Source organism: Musa acuminata, chromosome BXJ1-6 (genome assembly GCF_036884655.1).
Source record: "Musa acuminata AAA Group cultivar baxijiao chromosome BXJ1-6, Cavendish_Baxijiao_AAA, whole genome shotgun sequence".
NCBI classification, from domain to species: Eukaryota; Viridiplantae; Streptophyta; class Magnoliopsida; order Zingiberales; family Musaceae; genus Musa; species Musa acuminata.
Window position 1 is genome coordinate 7,851,039 of NC_088332.1, and position 13,682 is coordinate 7,864,720.

A 13,682-nucleotide genomic window follows, 5' to 3' on the forward strand; every position below is an offset into this window, starting at 1 on the left:
TTATCTATACTGCATGCGGCAGCTTCTTTCATAGCCTATTCTGATATATGTATCACTCGGAAGGCTCCGGCATTCCTTCACCGGAGGTGAGGTGCTATTTCCTTCTTTTCTCGTTTCTTTCTCTCTATCTTCTCATCGCACCTAAATTAGGATGCTATCCCGTTGCTCAGAACTCTCCGACGACGACGTCCTTATCAAGCAGGATGATAAGTTCCACTCGAGGCTGCTCTCCAGAGAAAACTCTTCGGCCAATCCTTCCCTTAGAGTCTACTATGGAGTGGCCGCTGGAGCTGTGCCTTTCCTGTGGGAGTCTGAGCCTGGAACACCCAAGAACATCATCTCCGACGGCACCCTCCCTCCCCTCAGCCCACCACCCTCTTTTTTCTCCAGCCCCGGGAACAGAGAACCCAAGAAGTCCACCAAGCCCACTCTCATCCGTGCCGTACTGCCTAAGCTCATACTGAGGAAGTTACAGAGGCCATCTTCGTCTTCCATGACGTTGATGTCGCCATCGGAGTCGTCTATCTCCGCCTCCTCCCCAAAGGCTTCAATCGCCGGTGATGCTTCTCCGACATCGTTCTTCTGCTTCATGGCGCGACTGGGAGCCACGTGTGGGCTCAAGGGTGCTACTCGGTAGCGCTCATAGGGAGCCCATGGTTGGTATGGGTCGTCAGGTGGTCGGCAAAGTTACTGCTGTCCAATTTGTAACTTCGTGGGACAAACTCTCCGGTTGTAATTCTCATACGACGCATAAAAGAAAAGACGCATACGGTAACAGTTACAGATCGGTGTCTCAAATATTTGTTCTAAAAGTATTTGCATTAGCATAATTCATGCGACACTACAAACCCATCTTCTTCGCCAATATTTCATACTCGACGCGTGGTGTAAGTGGTGACACAGGAAAAGAGGCTCGCTCCGATTGATGAGATCCATTGACGCATCCCCGAGTACAGAACAGTCAGGTAATCTGTTTTAACTCGGGAGATAGACGCCTCACAAGTTTGCTTTTCAACGAGTGATTCTTGCCAAGTTCTATGTCAATGCAACTGTAACAAAGCAAAATCTTCTCTTGGGTTCGCTAGAGGACCAACCAATGGATTCGACACATGTTTGGGCCTGTCGGAGTAGTCGACTTATCCTGATTTTGTCACCTGAATCAGTCGACTTATCTTCGATCGTAAAGGAGCAGTCGCTGCCAAGCCTCGGGGATTTTAATTGAGCCTTCTCAAAAGGTGATCATTGCATGTCTAACGAAACCCAAAAGTTGTGCTTTAGAGAATCAACTGTTCCAATCACCCCCTGATTTAATTAGGTAATTAGGTGGGACGACGTAAAGTTGTTAGCACTTATATCTCAACCTAAGATCGTAAGAAAAGTAATCCACTGAACGAGCTAATTTCCAATAGAGAAGGCAGATCCAGAGGCTGAAGCAGAGCACATATATATCGTGGAAAGGGACGGTGCACGGTACAGAACACCAACGAGACTCGACTTCATATGACGTTACATGAAAACTTCGAACTGCTCCACGGAAAACCATGACAGTTCGACGACGACGGGCAGTAGTACTGACGACCGAAGAGGGGGACGTACCACAACAACAATCACAGAATCAAACCCTAGCTACCATATTATTAGTACTGATTAAAACAAAAGATAATATCCTTTTCTTTCACTCGGTTCATCTATAACCTTAATTGACCATCCTGCAGTTGTTCCTGATCTCCCCCTGGGAGCCCGTGAGAGGGCTGATGTCCCCCATCTTGATCATAGCTGCGGCAAAATCCGACGCGAACTTGCTGGGGCTGGCGCTGTAAGTCTTCACCAGGGAGTCAGTGGATCCGTTGCTGAACAGCTGTTGATCCGAGTGAAGGAGGCCCTTGAGGTTGACCAGGTTCTTGAAGTAGTCATTGTCGAAGGTGGTCGGAGTTTGGAGGTCCAGCGGTGCCAAGTTGCCGTCGCCTGAGCCGGAAGTGCTGGGACAGTTGGACTGCCTGGTTGTGGCAAGGGAGCTATCGATGTTGGTGTCGTTGTAGATACGGGATCTGAAGGAGATGCATCTGGCTTGGCCGATGGTATGCGCTCCTGTTACAAGGAGAAGATAGAGTACTTGTATCGGGACAAAGTAGCAGCCCATCTAACTAATGCCGTCTGATGCTAAGAGGTTTTTGAGTTCTTGAACTCATTTGCCACTTAAAAATATCTTTTACCGATCGACAGTAGTGTTTCCCATCACCAATAGAATCAATCGGTCAGGAATTTCTGGAACGTATCGTATGACAATTTATGGAAGTCGAAATTGTTTTAGAAAGGAATGCATTGCCAGAGAGAAACGCTGATTCACAATACCACTAAATATTGTCATACGATATGTTTGGCACGGTGGTAATGATGAAAGCAGAGAGGAATCGGTACCGGAGTTAAAGAGGGGAGTCAAACCTGCAAGTGCAACCATGTCTTGTCTGGAAAGACCCTGCGCTGAGAACTTAGAGATGAGATTGCTAAGGCTGGAGGATGGGGGTGGGATGTTATTGTTAGCCCCGGAGAGGCTTGCAGTCTTCGCGTCCCTTCTTCCCAGCTTCACATCCCAATTAGGCCCACCTAGCTGCATTCACCGTCAAACAGACATTTACCATCCGATTCTTAGTCTACGACAAGAATAGATCGAGGTGGCAAAAAAGAAAGTGGAAAGGCGGAGCGTTGCGAGTGGTACTTACGATGACCACCGCATCTCTTGCAGTGATAGCGAGGATGTCGGCGCAGGAGACCACTCCCGGGCATGCCTTCTCCACCGCCGTTTTTATCTTATCGATCACGTCGAATCCCCTCACTGAATTCTGATTGGGAGTTGCGGTCTTTTCCCCCGTGAAGTTTGATGTGTCATCCAAGAGCAACGACGCATCACATCCCTGTAAACAGAATCATGGTCGATGCATTTTATCAGAGCATGATAACAAGAGGTCATCACTGCAAGAGGGTAAGTCCACACTCCTTCGTAGATGGACTACGCACGGCGTGTGGCCGGTCAAAAAAATGAGAACATGGTTCTAAAACCTCTGCATCAGCTTGCGACATAGCAGAGCAGCTGAATGATTAGCTACAGAGCATGCCTGCCTACGTACGTTGACAAAGCAATCATGGAAGAAAAGGCGAAGCAGCGAGGCGCCCATCCGCTGCTCGCTGTAGATGGCGGAGTGGACCACTGGCTTCACCGTCGACAACAGATTGGGACACGATGAGGAGTAGAAGCCGGTGGAGAGCTGCGCAGATGCGCTCCCCAAAACTGAAAGTAGCAGCACAACGGAGACATAGGTCGCGGCCATACCTCTCCTTGTAGTGTAACTCTATCCGCGTTTGGGTTGGGAAGAGCGAGCCAGATATTGGGTGGTATATATATCCATAGGAAGAAGCATGAAGCTAGCTAGCTGTAAAGCAAATTTCTTACGACCTGTTGGTGGGCTGCAATATCCATTACTGTTCACCCCTGATTGGCAGAGATTCATTTGGGCAAGTTTGACGAAAGTGCGACACGTACGCTTGATTAGATGCGAAGGAAGCGCGGCCGGGTTTGACATTGGAGGTAAAGCATTGTGACAGACGTACAGCGACTGCTTCTGCTTCTGCTTCTTCTAAGAAGAAGAACCACAGCATGCATCCACCCACCCACCGTGGTTCTCCATCAATTTTCTCTCCATAATGGGGGTTTCATCATCAAGAGAGATGATAAAGTGATTCTTGATGGAGAAGAAACTATATGAAGTCTCTGACCTCATCATAATCCATCCGTCCTAATGTCATTGCTATGGTCTGTTTCTCCGTGACTCGACGAGGTTGCCAATGACAAGTAGTTTTATTTTTCTTAGTATAAGAAGGTCAGCGTCTTCATAAAAGTCATCGGTGGCCAATCATTAAATTGATTTCTTTGTACCTTATTATTATTTAAGAAAAATAATTGAGCTAGCGTTGTTATAGGTCATGACCCGAGTCGTGATCGAGACACACACACAGACGCACCACGAAATGCTCAAATCTACCTGAACTTGAAATCAGCCCTCCATCGTGCATCGCATTCAGCAACTTTAGGTTTATATCCTGGGGATCTGATTTTTGTTCCAGTTTATAGTCGGATCTGACGACATGCATCCTTTCTTCTTCCTCCAACCACGACCACGATCGATCCACAGTCCAACTTGTTTAGTTGAGGAGTTAACATCTTTCTCAATGCTGATAGATCCTTCCTCCAAACCTGCTGCAACAAAACAAGTGGACTTTTTAGGGCTAGAGAGGCAACAATCACGGCACTTGATAGCATGAGCAGACAAGTCCAAGAAAACGAGTGTTATTTCGACTGAAAAAGAGTGAGTGCAGAACGTCGATCACTGTCATGCGTGTCAAAAGCTGCAGTCGCCATGTTTTATGGACTCTCACCGTCAGTTTATGCAACACCTTGAGCCAATAATTGGTTTGGGAAAACCGATAGAACATCAGTTTTAACGTTGTCGATGACAACGTTAGGTATTATTAGAATGCGTCAAAGCGGTGCATGTAATGATCTCCACAGTCCCACCCGACGACATTTCCTACGTGCTTAGACAAGACTGGACAGTCAGAAATCTTCTGCCACTCCCTATCATATCGAGGCACAGATTCGGCTGCCCAACCAAGAGGAAGAAAAGATTTAGCACGAAGAATCGAGCTGCTTTTGGTTGTTGAAGACTGTTTCGAAGGCGATTCATTCAGTTCACATTCAAGTCTCCGTAGACTTGGATATGATTAGTTAAAGCCTATGCGTCCTTTGTGTTACTTCCTTCTCAAGCCTGCAACCCCCAAGTCCAAGTTGTCGGCGACTGCCACCTTCTACTGAAACTTTTAGTGACGGGCTTTGCTTTTTCTTTTATCTTTTATTATTATTATTATTTTTGGTGCACGACTTTGTCGTGGTTGTTATTGGCTTCTTTCCTCTCCTATGTTCGCGGTTTCCAGCGTGAAATTGGTGGCCGTCATTATTACTATCATGATTATTATTTTGCCCTTCCAGGTAGGAAAGGATCTCATTGAAATTGAATTAGTCTTGAGGTGTGTGTGTCTCTGTGTTTTAGCAGTTGGATTCACACCACGCCTTTGGGGTGTTGCTTGCGATGGGCCTCCGCCGCCCTCCGCCCCAAGCCATCCGACGGTAGCGGGAACAACTCAACAGTCTGGGCTGGCTCTCGGTCAAGCCTGTGTAGCGGGCTTTCCCACATTGGCACAATCATCGTAGAAGGCCTTCAAAGTTTGGCCCATAGTTCCAGCTTAAGCATCATAGAAGGCTGTCGGAGTAATGCCCGATTTGTAGATATATAACGGTTCAAGACTAATTATATATTATTTCTTGTAATTAATTCTTTTATCATCTAAATTTTTTTTATATTTTTAAAATATTATATCAATATTTTATATTTAAAAAATAAAAATATTTAATCATATTTCTTCTTATTAGCTCTACTAACAGAAATACCACATATACTGCCATATATAAAAAATAAAACAGTGTTAAAAATATAGTTTCATAGTGCTAGTATTCTCATCATCCAAAGAAAAAAAAATGGATTTTGTTGAAAATCTAAATGAAACAATAGTATTGAATTGTTCCAAATTTTTTCTTCACGAGATCTTGTTTGAAGGTGAAGAAAAAAAAAATCAGGAGAAAAAAAAAGGATTTTGTTGAAAAACTAAATGAAACTATGTAGAAAGGATTTCTCTCTTATGATACTTCTTCCTCCTCATCTTTCGATTGTTGCAGAGTTATGTTAGGCTGACAACCCATGGTTCAGTCGATAATGGGCTTGAGCAACCCATAGCCTACCTCCTCTTTTAATGTAATCCTAATTTATATTAGGGGGTGTGTGATAGCTACAAGAAGAGGAGAAAAATTTAGTTTGTGATAGTATCTTGATTGTGATTTCTATTTAATTTCGCTGTGTTATAGCATGTTAGTATTTGTTAATATACAAAAGTTTAGTTTCACTTTATATCGTTATTTTTCTCGCTGATAATATCATTATAATTTTTTTTTTAATCTTGTTTTGATGTCAGTTTTCACGTATTATAGTACGAGCGATAATTTCGTTGATAGAATCGACGGCATGAGGAGAAAGAGTTAAGTGTTTCAATTTTATAATTATAAAAAAATAAATATAATTTTAAAAAATATAAATTATAGATAATAAAAATTGAAGGTAACTAACCATATGGGAGAATATGTAAGTAGCCTATTTCATACTAAATATATAGATAATAAATATATTAAAAATGAAAAAATAAAATTATCCATGTAGCTGAATAATGTATTTATGGTTCTGACCTTCATCACTCCTATGATGAAGGGATAACTTTTTAATGTCAATTTTGATACATTTCATTATATTTTATTCTAACAAGACAACTTATGATCCATGCATGTATCACACTTTGATTGATAGGAAATGTTTCTCGTATCACACTTTGATTCATGCACGCCCAGCTCCGAGTCTGATTCAAACGCCCTTCCCTTCCCGCCCTCGCTTCCCAGGAAGCCACTCGATCTCAGATCTCGATGTGTGTGTATCAAGAAATTGTCACGGCGGAGGAAGAGGTCGAGATGGAAGCCGGCGGCGTCGGGGCAATCCCCTCATCTCCGATTCGGGTAAGTCCCCTCATCTTCCATGTCGATCGATCGACGAAAGCCTAACCCTCTTTTCGTCCAGTTCTGTCTTCACTAGTCGTCTTGATTTCTTTCTTTGCTCGTGTGTTTGCCTTCTTTTGATCCGCGTGGTTGGCGCAGATCAAAACCCTAACCCTCTTTTCACTTCGTTATCTTGTTAAGAATCTTGATATCTTTCTTCCTTCGCGTTTCGATTTCCCCCTTTTCTTGATTTGCTTTGACAGCGTAGATCACTTCGTTATCTTGTTAAGAATCTTGATTGCTTGCTTGCTGTGCTTTTCCCTTTTTCCCCTTTTCTTGATTTGCGTTGTTGCTTTGACAGCGCAGATCAATATCACAAACTGGAACCCGGTCCTGTGCTTTTCCCTTTTTCCCCTTTTCTTGATTTGCGTTGTTGCTTTGACAGCGCAGATCAATATCACAAACTGGAACCCGGTGAAAGACATCCTCGCCATGGTCGCCGAGGACTCTAAATCCTGAATCTAGAGCTGGCCCTCTACATACCCTGCATGGTGCACAAAGATAAGAAGGAATCAGTTCAATGGGATTCATGGTATCTGCATATCATCATGCTCTTTTCTTGATAGGGGCCAGCCTACAACGCCCTGCCATTAACTTAGCGGTAGCGGCTTCACCTCGCTAGATTTGTTTAGCTTGTCAATTGTAGCATGCCAAAACAAAAACATAAGCATCTGCACCAGCCGGGAATCGAACCCGGGTCTGTACCGTGGCAGGGTACTATTCTACCACTAGACCACTGGTGCCGAACGTGTAGAGTCTTTAAATAATATTACAAAAGTAAGTCATGGTCAGCCAAAAAAAAAAGATTTGTACAATAATAGAATCATCTTTGATAATCAAATAGATATTTTTAGATTTAAATCAAAGAATTAACTAAGAATTTTCACCATCTTATCAGATGGTGACTAAGATCCTTTTATCACCAACAACAAAAGTAAAATTATAAGTTCTAATTATTTTAATTAATAATATGATCTTTTATAGTCATTGAGATCATAATTTTTCATGATTGATAAGTAACTTAGGATTATAGAGCCAGTATCATGAGAGGATGACGAATCCTTATATGAAAAAGAGTCACGATAATTATGATTTAATTCTTCTAAAAATAAGAGATAAAAAAATATTTTAGATGTACTTGGAATGTTTTTCTCTAATAGATCTAGAAAAACCTGAGAGAAAAATTCTTCAAATCTATGTAAAAGAGTATATAATAAGAATTTATTATATTTAATTAATTTATATATTAAAAAAATAAATATTCTTCGTGAACATAAACAAAAAGATTACTAATTTTTTTGCTTATTAGTTGGTCTGTAAATTTATTTCTTTAATTGTTCTGTCTTAGTCAATTCTGATGCGCATCTTTCCACCATGGTTGATGTACGATCTTCTGCAGAAAGAGCCCAGCAGATGTTGATTTCCTTCAGGTGCTCCACAAGTCGGGCATGACAGCAACCTTTTGTTTACTTTCTTAATTGGAGGTGGCGATCGAATTGCTTGGAGGCAAATGTTTGTGCGTTATTTAAAGAATAAGCACCCTCCAACCACAGAGCTGATGTGCCCTCGTCTCGCGTCTTTTCACAACTACTACTTTTATCCTTGCAAGGAACCGGCAACTTGTGTTATCGGAGGCGAGGCTCTCCTTCAGCATTGAGCACACCCACAAAGCCAAACCTCCTCGGCCAGCATCCACAGCGGCAAAAGGTGTCTGTCTTTGCTGCTGTTTGTTGCCTTTGATGTTGGATCGGTAACAAGAAAGAGTCTGGTTCATGGTGTGCACAACTTATTCCGGGTGATGATGATCTCCGGCACTATATGTGTGTACACTTACAACATCTATCTCTATGATCTCCGTCGACCATCACTGAATGGATCAAATACTTAATTCTTTTCTGTAATGGTTCTTTTTACATCTCATGATCATAGTGTTTCATGGCATCGTACGTCATGATAATTAAGGTGAGGGGCACTGAATCTGAGGTGAATTTGTTGGATATCACCAGAGCTAGTAGGGTTCCACCAAAATATTAATACAGGAATCAGAAGGAAAAAAAAAAAAATGCTATATCACATATCACTCCAAAAATGTCCATTCCCATATTACGTTCCAGTATTCATATTGGTTTGAACACTAGGTATTATTTAAATGCACTTTATGTTTTCAGGGAAAAGCATGCAGATTCTCTCTCTGAAACCCTTAGGATACAGATTTTTGTGTGCTCTCCAAAGGTCAAGAATTTTGACGTCAGGTAAAGATCAAAATTTCAATTACGCAACAAATTCTGGCTAATATATTCATTCGATGTTGGAGACACGGATGGAGTACATTTTTTTACGAATATTGGCAGCATATATAGCTTTTAAAACGATAACGATGCCATATAGCAATAGCTGTATAATCTGATGAAGAGGAAGGGGGGATTTATATCATCTTGCTCGAAGAAGAATGTCAAATAAAAGAAAAAAGACTTTGCTATCGGAACCACCCGTGTAGCACGAAAATGAACCAGACAGATCAAAGCAGCAGCAGCAGAGTTTGTAATACTACAGTAGTTAATTTGCTTTCAAGGATACAATCACCGAAGAACACCAACTGATTGCCAGATGAGAAACTAAAACATGCGCAAACCGATGGATGGACTTAATTCACAGCATGCTCTTTCCGACACAAACGACCACAAGAGTTTACTGCAACATGCACGCTGACGACAACACTAATTTATCAAATAATTAAGAAAGAGACATCGATCAATAGAGTTTTGGTGCCCTCCCCTCGTATCTCAGTTCAAAATTAAGGATGAGGAGTAGAGGAAGAGGCATGTCAAACCCCAAGAAAACTCCTAAATTCTAACTGGTCAAGAACTTCTTTATATACATGTCTTCCTTAGAACACAAGGAAAAACTGTGTCGTTGAGTCGCAAGCTTAACTGTTACCCTCTACTTCTAACAGCTTAACCAAGAATAACTAGGATGCACTGAAAGTAAAATATAGAGGACAGAGAAATCTGCACTCATGAAGCCGACCAACTCCCTGGATCTGGATCCCTTCCAGTAGAACTAGAAGCGCTAGCGGAAGCAGTCTCCGGCTTCACCTTTGTTGCCACAGTCACTGGAGCAGTACTAGTGATATTATCCTCCGCACCTCTCGAGCTCCCTTCCCCTACGGTGAAGGGCAGGCGCTGCTTCCGCTTCTTCTTCTCATAGGCCACGCCACGAGCTTTTGCCTGGCTTTCCCTGACTTCCCGGAGGTGAGCTTTGACAGCCCTGGCACCGAAGGGATTGGACTCCGGGCGGCCGCCTCCGTTCTCGTCGTAGGCCGCCCGGAGTCGCCCGATGAGGGCGTCGAGCGAGCCCCAAGCCTGCTTCGTGGGACAGTCGCATGGCCCCGGCGGCCTCGGGTGGCCGAAGTAGTTGCACCCATGCGTGTGCACCTTCGTCTTCCCGAACTGGTCCAGGTACTTCAAGAACTCCACCACGTGCACACCGCCGCACCTCGCCAGCGTCAGCGGCGGCTTGTGGTTCGCCAGATATTGTAGAAAAGCGTTCCAGTCCCGCCTCTTCTGCGACTCGTACCGGCTTGGCTTCTGCTGCTGCTGCTGCTGCTGCTGAGGTTGACAAGGCGGAGGCGGAGTTGGGACGTCGCTTCCACCGCCGGAGACCGATTGGGTTTCTGGTTCCATAGACCAGTGGAATTAATTCCCTTCCCTCTTGTTCTCTATCGACCTGCTACTGTTTGGGACACTGCAAAGCGATGCATCCGTTTTCCCTCAAACCCCTCTTGCTCTCCACTCCTTTCTTCTTGTTCTATAGAGTCGAGCTTGCGAGGAAAAGTTGGTGAAGAGAGTGAGAGAGACCAAGTGTTGCTGTAGAGTTGAGATGTAATCAAGTAGGTGGCCCTCTATGGTGGGTTGAGATGTAGGACAATCTTTGATGTCATTCATAGGGAATACATACGGAGGTGGTGTAGCCCTAAAGTTTGCTTCAAATACCATTTCTTTGAAGCCCTGGTTTACGTGTGAGATTATACAAGACACTAAGGTGAAACACTGCTGGAATCGATATGTTAGGCATGAGCTGAATCAGAATTAAGCTCGACATCAATGGAAGCGAGTTTAAATGAAGAGTAAAAACAAGAAAAGAAAACCTAATTCGAGATAGAGTGACTGTTCGAATGCTAATTCTTATTTGCTACTACTCTATCGAACTAGCAATATTTTTGCTGCAAACATGACTAATTACATCATTGATTTTGACCCCAATATAAAATTCAGGTTCTGTTTGGACTACCTTATTAGCTTTTATTCGAAATTAAAGTGTCTGATCTTTGTCAAGAGGCGACATGGAAATTTCACTTGCCTAAGAAAGAAAGATCCGAGCATATCGTGTCCATCACAAAATGACTTCGCGTTTAGGCTAATAAAAGAACCGATTAAAGATGGAAACCGATTCTCTCCACACTAACCAACCTTGATTACTTAACCTGGCATTGAGTTTAAGCTCGATTAGTTGAGAGCTGGGAGGAAGGACACAAATTCAACTCTGGTTGTTCCTGCACCGAGGATACTGAGCAAATAAAGATAGGAACACGGGAGAGTGGAAATGCGAGCGAATAATGGAAGCTGCTTACTGTCCCTGTGCATGTTTAAACAAGGGGGGGATGTGGGTAACGTAGACTCTATCATCATCATCATTTTTTGGCAACCACGAATCGTGGTTTGTGGAGAGTAGAAATGCCTTTGGCAATAAGGAGTAGGAATTTCTTCAGCATCTGGGGATGAAGGCTGCATGTCATTCAACAAATTTATCGATCACCATGTAACTCCATCTGGGGATGAAGGCTGCAGAAAGTCGAAGGCCATTCCTAAGCAGACTTGGGACAGGTTTAAATGTGCACTCAGAGTCCTCACTATAGCCTATAGAAAAGAAAAGAAATCTTCTGCATGCCTTTTCGATCCATGGCGGAGACAAACTTTGCACCAGACGGAGTGGTGTGTCCATACCATCGCACCACACACCAAACGGAGGAGAAATAACTAATGAGAAATAGATGATCGAGAATCTACAAATTGTTTGAAAGCACAAAGACAACAGTAGTTTAGCGAATGCTAGAGAATAGGTATCATCTAATGGGCCTGCCACTTAACACCGCTGAGGTATAATATGATTTATGGGTCAGCGTGATTAGCAACCCACTACTATTTAATGGCCAAGTTCGCTACATTGTACGGGTTTTAAGCAAAGAAAAATCTACTCATTTCAAGATTAATGAGAATATGAATCTGGCGATAAAAGAAGCTTATCCTTTGTTGCTTATGATCAGCCGGAGCACATGAAGCCAACAGATGATGTGCTTGATGGCTGGGCTACCTCCTTCTTCTTGCACTTAGAAATGCCAATCTTGTACCAAAAAGTGCTTGAGGTTGGGCAGCAGAATCCAATGCTGGTGCTCAGTCCTTCCCAAATCCCTAGAGTGGCAAATGCCACCCCTACAAATCTCCCTATTTTTGGACACATTATTGCGGTTTTGTAATTTATCTGGAACGCAAGAGATTCCTCCAATAATTTCAGGTGTCATGCAAGCAAAGCTATCTGTCTATCTGGCAAAGTCATTTCTCAACAGGTTAGCATAGCATCTCATGTTTAATATCATCTTGTAAAGCACAGTCGAAGAACCTCATCTGCGTTTTAGGCTGTGTAATTGGAATCTGGCAAAGACTGCGCATGGATTGAGGAGTGCGTAGTATCATCGTAAGTTGCTTCATCAAAATTATTCTCAACGCGTTCGTGGTGGCATCGGTGATGCCCAAGCAAACCTCACAGCCAACGCTTCCATCGTCAAAATAGCATCCCTAGTAGATGGCTTTGGTTAAACAGGCAAATTGTGTTCAGGATGTTTGACTGGTTAACCCATTATCAGTGGTGATGTCGACAAAGTTTCACTACTTGTTTCCTTCCTTTCCTCCGATGGTCCAGCTAAGATTGGAAATATACCACGCCTGTGCATCGTCTTCATGGTGTTATCACGGTTCCAAAATCAAAATCATATTCTTCCTCGTTGAGGTCGCCAAAGAGGCGTCGGCATGGGCGGCGCCCTTGCCGTCCTCCAGGAGCCCGACGACGCGCTCTCTTTGCCCGCCTGGGCCGTCCATGCCTCCAGCGTCATCCAACGGCGAGCAAAGAGATGGATGGGAACATATATAGTCTCCAAACTTGCTATAGATGGATCCAGTCCTTCAATAGTTAAGATCATCGGATGCTTCTCTAAGTTGGGATCGTCCAATCAAAAGACTAGACCCATGGCCACATGTTCGACTGCCAAACCCATGTCATAGTATCATCATGTCTCTTAGTCGACTGATAAGCCGTGGAGTGCTATTTTGTTGGTACGGTGCGGCTCACAGGCCTTCTCCTCTTGAAAGAGAAGGAGGAGGAGGTATCGTATAACATCTAGAAAAGGTTTGGAGACGGAAAAAAAAAGAGAGTACATATAGAATTGATTCATACTTGTTATCTAGATAGTTATTATGTTTTAGATAATTATAAGCATGTTTTACGAAGTATTCCGTAATCTAAAAGTTATAGGACAGTTCCTATACTTTAACTCAATCGTGGATGACATGATGATGGAGTAAGATAGTTATTACTAGATTCTATAAATAGGACCATAGTTAATAAAGCAAGATAAGAAGTATACACTTGGGAATATATTATAAGTGTTCTATGTCTATCCTCTTGTTTAAATACTATATCGATTTTCTTGATCGAAATGATTTCTTTTTAATACGATATTCTGTTTTTTTATCATGGAGAAAGAGAAGATGAGAAAAACAAAAAAAATAAATGAAAAAAGTGAATATGTATTGTGGATTTGATTCGATATTAGATTAAATCATATAGTTTTAAAAAAATTATATTAGGTATGATTTTTGAATTATATTATATTTTTGATAATTATATTAGCATAGAGGATTAT

The 13,682-nt window shown here is 42.6% G+C and overlaps 2 protein-coding genes and 1 non-coding gene across 3 annotated transcripts; all 3 read right to left on the reverse strand.

Annotated features, from left to right (window-relative positions):
• Positions 1–1,423: 1,423 nt before the first annotated feature.
• LOC135676005 (peroxidase 4-like) lies at positions 1,424–3,376 on the reverse strand. Its single transcript, XM_065186733.1, has 4 exons — positions 3,126–3,376; positions 2,721–2,912; positions 2,443–2,608; positions 1,424–2,088 (listed from the first exon to the last, which is right to left on the reverse strand). The coding sequence occupies exons 1-4, from the start codon at positions 3,324–3,326 to the stop codon at positions 1,697–1,699; spliced, it is 951 nt and encodes a 316-aa protein (XP_065042805.1). The 5' UTR covers positions 3,327–3,376; the 3' UTR covers positions 1,424–1,696.
• A 4,002-nt stretch (positions 3,377–7,378) lies between these two features.
• TRNAG-GCC (transfer RNA glycine (anticodon GCC)) lies at positions 7,379–7,449 on the reverse strand. The gene has a single exon. It is a non-coding gene; the product is annotated as a tRNA-Gly (tRNA).
• Positions 7,450–9,403: 1,954 nt separating this feature from the next.
• LOC135677680 (protein LIGHT-DEPENDENT SHORT HYPOCOTYLS 5-like) lies at positions 9,404–10,902 on the reverse strand. The gene has a single exon (XM_065190049.1). It carries the CDS (start codon positions 10,387–10,389, stop codon positions 9,721–9,723), a length of 669 nt encoding a protein of 222 aa, XP_065046121.1. The 5' UTR covers positions 10,390–10,902; the 3' UTR covers positions 9,404–9,720.
• Positions 10,903–13,682: the final 2,780 nt, after the last annotated feature.

Coding starts and splice junctions, on each gene's coding strand:
- LOC135676005 (XM_065186733.1), bottom strand. CDS start 3,326: ATGGCCGCGACCTATGTCTCCGTTGTGCTGCTACTTTCAGTTTTGGGG. Junction 2,609..2,720: donor CAAGAGATGCGGTGGTCATC/GTAAGTACCACT, acceptor CGGTGAATGCAG/CTAGGTGGGCCTAATTGGGA. Junction 2,089..2,442: donor AGACATGGTTGCACTTGCAG/GTTTGACTCCCC, acceptor TCCTTGTAACAG/GAGCGCATACCATCGGCCAA.
- LOC135677680 (XM_065190049.1), bottom strand. CDS start 10,389: ATGGAACCAGAAACCCAATCGGTCTCCGGCGGTGGAAGCGACGTCCCA.